The following is a 15,985-nucleotide window of genomic DNA, read 5'->3' on the forward strand; positions in this document are numbered from 1 at the left end:
AAAGTACATCTTCAAAGACTTCACTTTGATAGTGCTGAAGTGGTGCAAGAAGAGGCGAAGTTGTATCTCCGTCTACAAAGTCAAACATTCTGCCGGCCTTTGTGACCGAGCGCTTCTAGGCGCTTCAGTCCGGCACCGCGCGACCGCTATGGTTGCAGGATCGAATCCTGTCTCGGCTATGGATGTGTGTGATGTCCTTAGGTTAGTTAGGTTTACGTAGTTCAAAGTTCTAGGGGACTGACGACCCATAGTGCTCAGAGCCATTTGAACCATCAAACATTCTACAGAGATGGTATCAACAAACTGTTTACTTGTGTAGAAAAATTTGTTAGTCACCAGGGTGCTTAGGTCGAGAAATAAATATGTAGATAAAGAATAGAGGTGTAGAATGTTAATAACATTTGTTTTATTCAAAAATCCAGAGGCATTACTTTTCAGCATACCCACATATATCGCACTTTCTCTCTATATCCTGATACTCCACTTTCTTCTCAGGGTGGTTTTAATCGCTTTCACCTCCTAGATATAAAATCATTGCTGAAATGCACCACTCTTATCGAGTGTCATCTATCCTACCCTCGCGTCCCAGGTGCAAACTACAACATACCCGTCCGCAACTCATGGTTTAGTGGTTAGCACTGTTGCCCCTGGATCATGGGGTCCTATGTTCGATTCCCGACGGGGTTGTGGATTTTCTCCATCCGGGGACTGGATGTGTTTGTGTTGTCATCTTCATTTCATCATCATTCAGGAAATGGTGAGAGTGGAAAGTGAAAAGATTGGGAATTTGTACAGGCGCTGATAACCACACTGCTGAGTGCCCCACAAACCAAAATCATCGTCATCATCCAACATACCTTCCCTCAGCCTAACTAGAATCCTATTCCCTTTCCATACCCACGAACTACCTGTTATGTCATTCCCTCACAAACATCATATATCCACTTTATATCATATTCTTTTCTGTCCCCATCTAAATCATTTACCTAGAAATGGTTCAGATGGCTCTAAGCACTATGGGATTTAACATCTGAGGTAATCAGTCCCCTAGAGTCAGAACTACTTAAACCTAACTAACCGAAAAACAGCACACACATCCATGCCCGAGGCAGGATTCGAACCTGCGACCGTAGCAACAGCGCGGTTCCGGATTGAAGCGCCTAAAACCGCTCGGTGACAGCGGCCGGCTTTTACCTAGAGTTAACAGAGGTCCTCACTACTTTCAGTCTCATTGGTTACTGTAATACACGTATGATCATCATTATCATGATAACAGGTATTTCATCATCACTATGTGACTAAACATTGACTTTTTCAATGGCGAAATATTGGTAACAAAGCCGGTACCAGCACACCACCCTCACAGTCAGCTGTGCCCTATACGCCGGAAGGAGTCATTAGAGTGGTATTTTCTTTCTTAACTTTAAGCAAAACTCAGATATGCTGAGATGAAAACCTATCACCTCAGAATTCGATTACTACAACTAACTGCATATCAAACATAGATAGGACTATTTTTAAACAAAATATTAATGGTTAAATTCTGAATTCCGCCAACCCTACCGAGCGTGGTGGTGTCCCCAGAACTGTATCCCAGGCGAAAACTAAAAATTTGTTAAAGTTCTTCGCTGGCGACGCCAGAAGCCAGCCCACCTGAGCCTATGACCGGCAGAATCCCAGGTATGGGATAATGCTGAGCAGGTCGAGGGGAAAGCACAATAATTGGGACATGTGGGACCAGCCAAGCACCCAAGTCCACCAATAAAGCACTACGACACAGTGGCAACAGAAAGGTGCCACCATACTGGTGAAAGCGCAGAATGTCACAAGAAGGCCCAGATACAACACAAAGGCAACTGTTGAGCCACTGATGCAGCGAAAAGAGTGTCTAGAAGACGAAGTTACGAAAATCTGAAGTCATTAGAAGAGCTGATCGAACAAGAAAACTAGTACACATGATGTCATTGCGACCCCTACCCTCGCGGTTCTAGGCGCGCAGTACGGAACCGTGCAACTGCTACGGTCGCAGGTTCGAATCCTGCCTCGGGCATGGATGTGTGTGATGTACTTAGGTTAGTTAGGTTTAAGTAGTTCTAAGTTCTAGGGGACTAATGACCACAGCAGTTGAGTCCCATAGTGCTCAGAGCCATTTGAACCACTTCGACCCCTACCACTGCAGAGTGCTTGGGAAACACCAGCATAAATACTACACCATTCGTAATCAATTATCTCAGTTGTAGCTGTCTGGTGAGGGGAGGCTGTATCAATCGACCTTGTGTGCATCTAATCGTCTATGATCATCTATGATCATCTATGGAGCTTCAAGTCTCGCTAGAGAGACTCTTCTACTGCCATGTGCAGTGCCAACTTCCGGGTCATCACTAATGAAGTACAGACACTGCCATCAACCTGATAAAACCTGATAACCTAGTAGAGGCTTGACCAATGGGGCCAAATTCTGTTCGCCATCCACCATTGTGAGCGGGAGCCTCTGTTCCTGAGTGCCCCATTCCTTCAGATGGCACTGATGCCGCCGCCCTATCTCCTAACTGGAGGCCAAGTGTCGAATTCTGCATGGCAACGAATATTTCAGGCTGCGCTAGAGGGCGAGTCTCCTGGGCACACATCTGTGATGTCAACCAGAATGCTTCAGGATCAGTACAGAGAGCTACTGTCCATCGGTGTCCAGCGTGGGCATCGACAACTGCGATACTAAGGGGCACCAACCAGCCGTAACATATCAGCTGTCACACGAGCCCTACGCTGAGCAGCAATTCACCCAGGCAGATTCATGTCTGCTACACCTGACAGGGTCCGTATTTCTGAGCAATAAATATGTTACCATGAATAATGGTTTCTTGGAGCTCTCGAGCATAAACAGATCCTCATCACCGCACCCTGCTCGGCACAATCTTGACGACTGTAAGGGGCTTTTACTGGACCCCCATGGCAGTCTGGACTTACGTTCAAGAAGAATTGGATTCAAAACAACATCCCCGCTTCCTGATTTAGGTTTCTGTGATTTCCATAAATCAGTTTAAGTGGATATCCATACAGATTCTCTGGAAACGATGCAACATATTTTGTCGCCCATCTTTATACATTTCAAGGATGTGTTGCATCCCTAACTACCTCGTTGCTGAAGGGACTCCTATTCATCCTTTCTATCAGCAACTCTCTCTAAGAAAGCAGTAGACCCTCCCCATCTGCCACTCCATCCATAGTTCATACTTTGTGGCACAACGGATGTGAAGGAGAAGCAAGCTTTTCCTCGAAAAGGAATATACATGTACATATTAAATACTGCTACGAAATCAATGACACAAAATAAAATCAATGGCTCCCTTTCTCAGACGCTGAACCTGTTATGTAATGAATAAGTTGTGGAGAACGAGTTCGAACTCACGGCAACTTGAATCAACTAGGACATCTAAGTACGCCCTGAGGAACGAACCAAACATTCCTTACACTGAAAGTTCAGCAAATGGAGAATGATTTCCATGATATTCGTTCACGTCAATAAATTTCAGTAACTTCATCTCCACTTATTTCATTTCAGTGAACTTATTTCATCTAATGTACAGGGTGTCCATAATTAAAGATCGAGTTTCAAAACTCTGTATAAAGAGAATCACTGCTTAGAACGACGTCAAATCTGAAAAACATATTATTGACGCATGAGAAAAGCGTCAGGGAACAAAAACAATTTACGAAAATTTGACCAATAGGTGGCACTGTACACGTTAGAATATGCACACCAAAAGACATGTGTCACACGGCTGTTCCTCAGTTTGTGTCCGAGAAGCCTAACATGGCTGTCTCCATGAAGGATCGCGCGCTTGATACGATTTTTGTGCATGTAAAATCTGGGATGAGGTGTAAAATTATATATTGTGTGTCATTTCAATTCTCTTAAGTAAACTATAAATATTTTAGTGATTCATGAGGTTTTTTTCATATTAGTGACATGACCTGCTGTAGCACGGAGAAGAAGGGAAACAGCAGCAAAAAGCTCCTGTCGGAGCTCCGAGAAGACGAATACGCTCCGATTTGTTAAAAGACTCTGACTGAAAAGTGGGGTACCAGCTACCTTATTTTACCTTCCTCAGCACCTTCAAAAATTCTCTCAAAATTTTGGTATGCGAACAAATTCGTGCTTTTATACACTGAGAGAAAAAGAGAAAGTGGCAATGAGAAAGAGACAGAAAAGTAATATAACTGGAAGATAGCAGACAGTGGCTGTGCTATAGAAGGAGTGAAGGAGACAATGGTGGTGTGAAAGGGACACAGTGGCAGTGAAACATATTGATAATGACAGAACAGTGCTAGGAAAAGAGCGAAGGAGACTGTGATTTTAACCAACATGGTTGGGAGTGGCGGCGACCTAACTTCTGATATTTACTTATGAAGAAATAGTTACGATCGATGGTATTTTGCGATCGTGACTGTTTCTTCGTAAGTAAGAATGAGACTGCGCCAGTGGGAGAGGAATAGTAAGAAGGGGAAAGTTGAAGTGGGTAGGAGCTAGTGATGACGAGAAACAGAGTCTATGACAGGACAACAAGGTAGAGAGAGATAGTGATAGCGAGAAGAGACAGCAGCAGTGGAAAGTTATGAATGAGATAGTGGCAGTAAGAGAGAGCAAGAGGAATGCATTGACAGTGAGAGGAGACAGCGGAGGATGGACAGAATGAAGGAGACTTTGGCTGTGAGACATAGGGCAGTGACAGTCAGAGAGATACAACGAGATAACGATAGTGAGTTGGGCTGAGTGAGTGAGTGACATTGCGAAAATGGGACTGGATGGGTATGACCGACTTATAGTGATAGTGGGTGTGAGCGAGTTACAATTAGGGGAGTTTGTGGGATTGGGAAGAGAGTTGCATTTTAAAAGCGGCGCGAATATGTTCGCATACCAGTATTTTTGGGAAAATGTTTAGAGGTGTTGCGGAAGGTAAACAGAGGCAGCTGGTACCCACTTTTCAGCCTGAGTCTTTTAACAAACAGGAGCATATCCACCTTTTCGTGCTCCGATAAGAGCATTTTTCCGCAGATCATTATTTGCTTTCCTGTTGGGACTCAAAGAATCAACCAAGTTTTCATTTGTAAATAAATAATACCAAGCAAGAGTTTATGTTTATGTACTTATTAATAAACTTGTTCTACATTGTTTACCTGGACACTGTTCTCGTTGTGCCTCCACAAGCACAAGACACATCACATGTAACTGGAATCATACTAACCCCATACATACAATGAAAGTCAACAACGGAATGGCACTAATGCTACATAAAATGTCGTAGATAGTACAAAAACATCAAAAGATAAAAAAAATCACTAATTTAAATCCAGTGGTTTCCAAGTATGTGTCGAGCTCCCTAAGGGAGAACAAATCTATCATCTAACCCAGCACCGAATAAAATTATGCACTGCACAAGATGTTTTCGACACTGATGAACTCTGATGACTCGTTTTCCGTCATCTCTTATGAAGTACAAATCGCCACACACTATGAGCTTCGATTTCCCTTCAGCACTACATATCCATTTTCCGTCAGTTCTCGTCGTTTTTTTTAATATATAAATAGATGGGATATATCCATAACTGGTCAAGAAAGCGTTCATGACATGTATGTAATTCATGTTGCAGTACTCACAAACACTCTGAATGAGGTCATAACACTTCATAGCATTTGCTCTATTCAACTTGATTCTATAAAGCAACCATTTTATTTCCAACTTTTCAACAAGTCTGTATGCTGTGATCCACTAAATTCTATCTATATCTTCCCTTCGAAGCTAGACGCAGTACCTTTCCTGCATAACTGTAAATGCAAATGTACCGTATATCCAAAGGACCACCAGGAGGGTCTCCACCAGAATGATCCTGTATACTCTTATGGTCCTCAAAAGCACCTTCCTCTGCTTTCTTCCTGACCACCTCACTGATGGTATGCACCGCAAACTGTGGACACTCACGTTTGCTCCAAATACAGGGAAACGTAATTTCATGTCACATAATGATACATCTGCACTCATAAATATGGTCCCATCAAGCAAAAAGTATCAGATCACTTTTGAAGGATAACACTTTAAAGTGGATGAAAAAACTAACACAGTGAGCTGTGGGAAGTAGGGAGCCTGGTGGATTACGCGTACCAGCTGCGACAGTTCATGCAATGCTGCAATGGGTAGTTACCATTGTTTATGTGCACCTACGATGTCTCTTAGGCTAACTCCAACAGTCTCAGTTTCGTAAAATCCCAAAATCGTCATCAGAGTAATTAATTTGATTATAAAACAGGTATCTCGTGCGTGGGTTTTGTCCGCGTTTTATGTTAGCAGTCAGGTCCTAGATCTCACATCTACTCAGATTTGCTGATGTTTAGGAATCGCTTATCATAATTTATCGGTGTTACTAGATTTGAATTGTCATGCATGGTAAGGTTACACTACAGAAAAGAATTTTTGGCCAGTTTCGTTTCCACCTGTGGCTACAATCGTAATTCGCCAGATTCTGAATGGCGGCATTATTCAAATGTCTCATGTTGCTGAATATATGACACATGCTTGTGGTGTGTGCTTGTATGGTGGAGGACTGTCTGAGATTTGTCAAACCTTGTTCTGTATTACCTAAAGGGGACACATATGTTTCGGTTACTACGGGACATAAACTCTTACACACTGCCTAACAAAAAAAGTGAAGCACCTAGTAATAGAGAAAGAAACTAAATGAAACTTGATGGGGTGAGAGGATATGTGATGTTATTGAAGTGGCTACAAAATCCATTCATATTTACAGAGAAGTCGGTGGTGTGGGCTCATTTATCAGTACGCCATTGTATCCCCATCTGGCCTGGGTGCATGGAGCGATTAGGCTGAGGAAGGTATCAGAAACTAATGAACGTTGATGGGGTGAGAGGGTATGTGATGTTATTTAAGTGGCTACAAAATCCATTCAAATTTACAGAGAAGTGGGTGGTGTGAGCCCACTTATCAGTACGCCGTTGTATCCCTCTCTGGCCTGGATGCATGGAGCGATTAGGTTGATGAAGGTATCATAAAGCCATTGTATCCTCTCCTGTGCCAAGCTAGCGCCCAACTGATGTAACTGGTCCTTTAATATCCTGGATGTTAGTACTTGGACAAAGTTGGCATCTGTGCTGATTCCACACATGTTCTACTGGAGATAGATCTGGTGATATTTTTGGCCATGAAGCCATCTCAACATCACGCCGACAGTTCATAGAGACATGTACCGTGTGTGGACCAGCACTGTTCTGCTGAAATATGGCACCACAATACTGTCACGTGAGAGGTAATACATAAGGACGTATGATGTCCATGATGTACCATTTTGCCATCAGAGAAACCTGAATCATTAGCAGCCTTGACCCGAAGTCGTAGCCAATGGCTCCCCACACCACGGTGCCAGCAGTAAAACCATTGTGTCTCTCCTAAACATTGAAAGAATGAGACCTCTCCCGAGTTCGCGACTGCACTCGCTGATGATCGCCATCTTGTGTAATGCAGAACTGCGGTTCATTGCTGAATAAAAGATGTCATCAATAATCAGCAGTCTACACTTTCTGTTCACTGCACCACACCAAACCCATCCATTCATATTATGGTGTTACTGGCATCTGGGACAGTAATTTCCTAGTCCGGCTACTGCTAGTTACCCTCCAGTGGTGCGGGATGACAATGAATGTTGGAGGGAATCCATTATTAGTCTCCAGATGGCAAGTATAGATGTGTAGTGGTTACTATGTGTTTGGTGCACAATGCAGCGATCTTCCCTTGTGGTGGTCAGATGTGGTCGACCGAAACCTTCACAGCGAGTATGCTTGCCCTCAAGCTCCCCTGCAGTCCAGCATCAGGCCACTGGCACACCTGAATGCCTCACAAATCTGGATATTGGTCAATTCTACCAGCTGACAAATAGAGACACATGACACTCCTTTTGAACTCTGTCAGGTGCTGGTCATGCTGTCTCACACAATTACACAACATTTCTGTGTCTTTCATAGTAATTATTGAACATGTGACGCCATTCACACCACACGTATACTCTACCAGGCCATGAAAAACATTAAACATGAATACCCCTAATGCAGTCTGGTAGCCATTCCACCTCTCACTGCAAATCTAATCATTTACATACAGGATCATGGTATGTTCGAGGGGGGACCCAAAAGTAAACGGAATCGTAATGCTGCACATCGTGTACTTGTAGTAGCAGGTTGCGCCGCCAGAGGGTTGTAGTAGGAGCTCTGCTGAGTCATTCTGCCACGAAGCGTCACCCAACAGTGAGAAGTGTGGTTTCTTTGGCAGTTTTTTGAGTGTGCGTACAGTGCAGACGTGACACGAGGAAATGGCTAGTTCTTACGAACAACGTGAGGCAATGAAGTTTTGTATCTTGCTCGGCAAGAACGCAGCAGAAACTGTTGTGATAATTCAGACAGCGTAGAAAGACCATGCTCTTAGTAAAACGCAAGTGTACGAATGGTTTTCTATGTTTAAAAAGGGAGAAATGGTGGTTGAGGATCAGCCTCCTTCCGGTCGACCTCCAACTGCTCGAAGTGAAGACAACATCGACAAAATCCGTGATCTCATCAGTGAAGATCGACGCAGGACAATCGACCAACGCAAGAACTTGTCCGGGCTGTCCTGTAGCCAATTCAACGCATCTTGACCATCGATTTTGGGATGCAAAGAGTGGCAGCAAAATTCGTGCCAAAGTTTCTTACAGGAGATCAAAGGGATCGTAGCGTTCTTGCCTGTCTCGAAATAAAAGATGCGTTCAAAGATGGTCCACATTTTTCAACAAAATCATTACAGGTGATGAGTCATGGTGCTATGGGTACAATCCAGAAAGTAAACAACAGTCATCACAATGGAAGTCACATGGCTGACCTCGACCAAAAAAAGCTCGACAAATGAAATCGAATGTGAAAAGGATGTTGATCTGTTTGACATCAAAGGGATCATACACTCTGAATTTGTCCCTGAAAACCAGACAGTAAACAAACAATTCTATTTGGAGGTTATGAAACGGCTTCGCAGAACTTTGTCGTGACAACCTCCGGCTTTGTGGGATTCTTGTGTGTGGTTCCTGCATCACGACAACGCTCCCGCGCACACAGCTCTCAGCGTTCGCCAGTTTTTGGCGTCAACGAAGACGACTACCTTGACCCAAGCGCCCTATTCGACGGATTTAGCACCCTCGGACGACTTCCTATTCCTGAGGACGGAAAGAGACTTGAGAGAGAGGCGTTTTGCGGATGTGGAAGACGTAAAACGAAAGTGCTAGCAGGTATGAAAGAGGACGAATTTAAAAGGTGCTTCGAACACTGGATTGAACGTTTGGACAAGTGTATTAATGCTAATAGGGTGTACTGCGAAGGAGATAAAGGTTGTATTTGAAAACAATGAAGTATTTGTATGTGTATAAAGTTTCATTGAATCTGACCATGTCTACTGGGTGCTTCACTTTTATTGTCATGTGGTGCCTATACTGTACTGCAGCCTCCTTTGCCGATAGAATATTGGCAGAGCCGATTTAAGGCCAAAGTGACACAAGCGTTTGGGCTGCAAAGCTGTAAAATTTGGACATAGGGCCAACGCATTTCCAGATTCACTATTTTAGATTTATTGTTAAAGGTCCTACCAAGAGGCCAAGAAATGTCAATTAATGTATATGGGGGGGTTGGAAAGTTAGGAGCACTGCCAGATGACTTGTCAACTCTCCACCCCAACAGGCCATGAAGGCCCAAAAGTACTGACTGACCAACTTGTCATTCTCAGTTCAAATGGTTCAAATGGCTCTGAGTACTATGGGACTTAACATCTGAGGTCATCAGTCCCCTAGAACTTAGAACTACATAAACCTAACTAACCTAAGGACATCACACACATCCATGCCTGAGGCAGGATTCGAACTTGCGACCGTAGCGGTCGCACGGTTCCACCCTGAAGCACCTAGAACCGCTCGGCAACACCGGCCGGCATCCTCAGTTCAGACAATGACGTGTCACCCATGTTAAAAATGTGTTGCTTCTCGCATGTGTGGAAAAATGTTACCGAACGTGCCCAGAATATTGGGGCACCTAGACATATGTCGATGGAAGACTACGTCCTAGCCAATGATAACGACAGAAATATGCTTGGCTAATTTGACAAGGCGGAAATTAGAGACACACATCCTGTAGATCACCTACAGTATCTACGTGTTTTGGAGAGATGACACTGAAAGTTTTTATGATATGCAAGAACATATGTTCAGGTGTTCTTTTTGACAATGCTGCCACTCTGCTGGTAACTGAGGAAGGTCAGTAAAAGAGACCAAGAAAGGGTGCGTGCTCTGATGCTGTGATCATTTTGAGTTACACAGTTGTTAAACTAAACGTGTAAAACTGAAGGTACCAGTGGGGCACTTACATATCTCTGGTGACCGGGTCGTCGGAAGAGGCGAGCGAGCTGAGAGTGGTCCAGACGAAGGCGACGACGGCGGGGCTGGGCTCGAACCAGGTGGCGGTGGCGACGCGGTGCCAGAGCGCGGGCCCGGGCCGCGTGAAGAGCAGCAGCGTGCCGGCGGCCAGGCGCACGGGCAGCGGCTGCGCGTAGTCCCGGAACACCACCAGCAGCAGCTGCGACACCGCCTCGGGCCGGCGCAGCGCCACCTGGCGCAGCGACAGCAGCGCCGCCGCGCGCTCGTGCGCCGCCAGCGAGCTGTTCAGCGCCGCCGCCTGACGTCAAGCCCAACGTGGAACTGACCAGTTTTGTGACGTCACAATGTGGAATTTCATGTTGCAGTGCATTCCCAAGTGTGAAAGGTAGAATCAAATGCATCCCATTTTGGCGTCGTGTAGTGGAATGTGGCCCACAAAATTCCAGTTGGACACGAAATGGAAACCAAAGTGAAAATCCGATGAAGCTTTGCACAGATGTGTTCTACAGTGTCTCATGCCGCAGTGGTCCGCAACCCCACGACGACTATCGCAGTCCACTTCATCCCTCCGCCGCCCCATACTGAACCAAGGGTCATTGTACGGTTCGGTCCTCGGTGAACCCCCAGGGAACGTCTCACACCAGACGAGTGTAACCCCTACGTTTGCGTGCTAGAGTAATGGTGGTGTACACGTAAAAGGAGGATATAAGATGAACATCAACAAAAGCAAAACGAGAATAATGGAATGTAGTCGAATGAAATCGGGTGATGCTTATGGAATTAGATTAGGAAATGAGACACTTAAAGTAGTAAAGGAGTTTTGCTATTTGGGGAGCAAAATAACTGATGATGGTCGAAGTAGAGAGGATATAAAATGTTGACTGGCAATTGAAAGGAAAGCGTTTCTGAAGAAGAGAAATTTGTTAGCATCGAGTATAGATTTAAGTGTCAGGAAGTCATTTCTAAAAGTATTTGTTTGGAGTGTAGCCATGCATGGAAGTGAAACATGGACGATAACTAGTTTGGACAGGAAGAGAATAGAAGCTTTCGAAATGTGGTCCTACAGAAGAATGCTGAACATTTGATGGGTAGATCACACAACTAATGAGGAGGTATTGAATAGAATTGGGGAGAAGAGGACTTTGTGGCACAACTTGTCAAGAAGAAGGGACCGCTTGGTAGGACATGTTCTGAGGCATCGAGGGATCACAAATTTAGCACTGGAGGGCAGCGTGGAGGGTAAAAATCATAGAGGGAGACCAATAGGTGAATACACCAAGCAGATTCAGAAGGATGTAGGTTGCAGAAAGTACTGGGAGATGAAGAAGCTTGCACAGGATAGAGTAGCATGGAGAGCTTATCAAACCAGTCTCAGGACTGCAGACCACAACAACAACAACAACAACAATGCGTATGTGGAGAATTTGTTTGTGCAGCAATCGCTGACATAGTGTAGCTGAGGCGGAATAAGGGGAACCAGCCCGCATTCGCCGAGGCAGATGGAAAACGCCCAAAAACCATCCACAGACTGGCCAGTTCACCGGACCCCGACACAAATCCGCCGGGCGGATTCGTGCCAGGGACCGGCACTCCTTCCTGCCCGGAAAGCGGTGCGTTAGACCGCACGGCTAACAGGGCGGGCTAGTATGCCCGTTGATCGCATCACGTCGTCCTTTTCATGCCTGACTGTACAACAATACATCAGGTGCCTAAAAACTAGGGCTCCCAACAAATATCAGGACCTGGTGAAATATTTCGCCTGGTGTTATGCAGCCCACGTAACGTAACTGTTATGCACTTCCTTCTTCATAACAATTTTCGGCAGCACTCTGCTGATGCAATGAGTATGCTCCTGCAGCGTTTTCGATAAGAAGTGTCACCCACAATACAGCCCATAATTGGGTCCCCCTGAGTTTCAGCTATCCTCCCATGAATCACTGGCTATGAAGACAACATTTTGCCCCAGACAATGAGCTATAGACCAGCGTAAAGAACTGGCAGAGACTGCAGATGTGATGAGGATATTGGAAAAACTGTGACAAATGTCTAAGTTGGAGCAGCGGTTATGTAGAGACATAGCTGGAAGGTGTAGCAGCTAACTGTTGCAAATAAACCATTTTTGAGTTTCACAGTGGGTTCCATTTCGAGGGCGACTGGAACTTGCTTTCCGAATATCCCTCGTATAACCTATATGCTACAAATATACAGATTAAGTACTAAATCCAATGACCACATTTCGAAGAGTGTTCAGCAAATATTTTATGAGTATTTTGGCAAAAGGGACCGTTGACTTGCAGTGGCTCATTATGGAGTATCTGCTTTTAGTTTGATTTATTACCACTGCTTATGTTTGTATCTCATGTGCACTGACAGTAACTGCAGAACAGGATATGTGTCGATTTATGCACTGTGTGTCTTGTTTGGAAATAAACTGGTTCCATTCCATCATGATACTTGTTGATAACAACAGTAGCTGTCACTTTAGTCTTCACCGTTAATCTTGTATAGAATACTGTCCATTTTTGTCTCGTTTTAGCCGCGGTGTTTTTGTTTTGTGTTAACACTGATATGTAGTGGTACAGAGAGTTTTACCGATGAAGGATTAGCTGATGTGTGCCTTCCATATGGGTTCACTGAATGCGAGTGAAGAGCAAAAGAACAATGCTATGCTGAGCTGTTCCTACAGTGATGGCACCAACATCACACTACTTTTGCGTCTGAGAGTTTTTGCACTGCTCTTCATTATATGTTGTACATTTCGGTGATTATAATGTTCAGACTCTTTCACTGTTGTGTAGGAATTTTACATACATGAAGGTAACTCACTGAATAAATAATAATTATGTTATTATTATTTAACGGACCACCAGAGACCATGAGTGTTATACCAAAATACTCAGAAAAATTCCTGTACAACGATGTTGATGAAATTCAGGTTCACCCTGTTGGTCTTTTAAACCTCTTAGCTCATTGAGGATCTGTGGAAAATGTGTAGTTTTGGAACGTTTTATTGTAATAAGATGACATGAGAGGGCTTTTCTTGTTTGGTGTTTTTCGTTGCAGGTTGGATTCCTGCTTTCAGCAAATATTTTTTGGTATGCCTCCATGTCTTCTGAGCTTTCATATTAATTGTAAGACTTACACTGCTTTACAACTACTAAGAAACACATGTATTGTTGGACAGGAATAATCAATGATGGATGACATGAAACAGTACATACATAATAGACGTGGAGTGGTATATTTATAAAGAAAATTGGTACACACTTTACCACACTGGAAAGCAGGATAACAGACAAACAACATTCATTTTTGACATAGGTCATATTCCCATCACAAAAGGTCGATATCAGACTCTCAGTAAGGAATATGCCCTCCTCAGGCGCTATTGCACATTTGCCGCCTATTATTCATGAAGGCAACCAAACTCTTGAGGAGTTCTTGGGGGATATTGTCCCACTCCTCTCTCAACGAGGTTTTCTGTTCTTGTACAGTTCGGGAAGAGGATGTTGGTTGAGAAATACGTCCACAAAGACTGTCATGCATGCCCTATAGGATTTAAGTTCGGTGAGTATTCGGCCATTCCACACATTAATTATCTTCACTATCCTGTGTGTCTGGCAATTCAGCAGTTCTGTGAGGGCGAGCACTGTCGTCCATAGACAGAAAGTCGGGACCAACAGCACCGCTAAACAGATAGACATGGTCCAGAATAATCTCCCTGCGATACCGCTTTCCTGTAATGGTACCCCACGCAAAGATACACAAAAGTGTGCCCACACCACAGCACCTAGGCTATATCGATGAGGTTCATTAATATTTTGTGTTGTGTAACGTGCTCCCCTCTCTCTCCACACTAATTGGTGGCTAGAATTATCTGCCACACTGAAGTGGGATCTGTCAGAGAACATCTCTCTGGACCACTATAGCTAACCCCAACCATTATGCTCGCTACAGGAAAATTCTTTCTCGAAGATGGTGTGGCTGAAGCGGGATGAATTTAAAAAGCTTCTGAGCATAAAAACCAGCCTGGTTTAATCGCTGCAAAATGGTTCTTGTAGGGTTGAAAGGTCTGCAGCGATCTGCTTAAGAGTGAGATATCTGTTCCTTTTCGCCCCACGGGTCACATACCGATCCTCTTGCGACGTGGTAGTCCACCTACGACCACCAGCATGCTTCTCCATAGACTTTCCACCTTCATTGGCCTTTTTTTGATCGTGCGATGACACTTTTGGCCACACCCGTTACTGTGGCCACAGTAGTGAAACTTCGACTCACTTACAGCCATCCAAATGTTCGTCCACGATCGGAAGAACTCAAGTGATGTCTTGCAGACATGTTGCCATACCTCGTGGAATGTCACATTTATCGGTTCCACAACAACCTTTGTCAAACACTGTACTGCACCAACTGTCGAATGTATACAGAGCATTTGTGCCAAGTCTTCACAACAGTTAATGTGTCCCATCCTCTGCATTTCCTTTTATTATCTTTGGTCGGATGTTTCGTAACAATTGTAAGTTGTTCTGTAGCAATTGGCAGTTGTTCCTTATCAAGTGTCAATTGTTCACTAGCAGTTGCCAAGCAGTGTATCGTGTGATCAAAAAGTCAGTATAAATTTGAAAACTGAATAAATCACGGAATAATGTAGATAGAGAGGTACAGATTGACACACATGCTTCATCTGATCAGAATAGCAATAATTAGCATAACAAAGTAAGACAAAGCAAAGGTGATGTTCTTTACAGAAAATGATCAATATGTCCACCATCATTCCTCAACAATAGCTGTAGTGGAGGAATAATGTTGTGAACAGCACTGTAAAGCATGTCCGGAGTTATGGAGAGGCATTTGCGTCGGATGTTGTCTTTCAGCATCCCCAGATATGTCGGTCGATCACGATACATTTGCGACTTCAGGTAACCCCAAAGCCAATAATCGCACAGACTGAGGTCTGGGGACCTGGGAGGCCAAGCTCTTTTTATACACGATTGTCATGCGCAGTCAGTCAAGTTTTGCTGTCCAGAGCCATCTGTCGGACATTTTGTGAACTTTGTTTTATGTTTTTGTTCTAATAAAACCCCATGTCATTCCAAGCATGTGTGTCAATGTTTCAAATGGCTCTGAGCACTATGGGACTTAACATCTGTGGTCATCAGTCCACTAGAACTTAGAACTACTTAAACCTAACTAACCTAAGGACATCACACACACCCATGCCCGAGGCAGGATTCGAACCTGCGACCGAAGCAGTCGCGCGGTTCCAGACTGTAGCGCCTAGAACCGCTAGACCACCACGGCCGGCTTGTCAATGTCTACCTCTCTATCTACATTATTCCGTGGTTTATTAAGTTTTCAAATTTATATTGACTTTTTGATCATGCGGTATATTATGGAATAGTTGTTGATATGTAGAAATAGTAGCACTCTCCATTCAGTAGTGAATTTGAATTTGTGAATGAGTCAGGGAACACGGCCTACTGAATTACAAGATTGTTGTGTACATCACTCGCTGATTCCCTCGCAGGTTCGGTAC

General features: G+C 44.1%; 1 protein-coding gene across 2 annotated transcripts in view; it reads right to left on the bottom strand.

Moving 5' to 3' along the window:
* The window catches only part of LOC126299533 (vitellogenin-like), a 398,678-nt gene that overhangs the window by 210,846 nt on the left and 171,847 nt on the right, over positions 1-15,985 (bottom strand). For both annotated transcript variants that reach the window (XM_049991515.1, XM_049991514.1), the window contains one exon: positions 10,440-10,747. In XM_049991515.1, the coding sequence (XP_049847472.1) occupies positions 10,440-10,747 (308 nt within the window). The remainder of the gene's footprint in view (positions 1-10,439; positions 10,748-15,985) is intronic.

The sequence above is a fragment of the Schistocerca gregaria genome, chromosome X (genome assembly GCF_023897955.1).
Source record: "Schistocerca gregaria isolate iqSchGreg1 chromosome X, iqSchGreg1.2, whole genome shotgun sequence".
Lineage (NCBI taxonomy): Eukaryota > Metazoa > Arthropoda > Insecta > Orthoptera > Acrididae > Schistocerca > Schistocerca gregaria.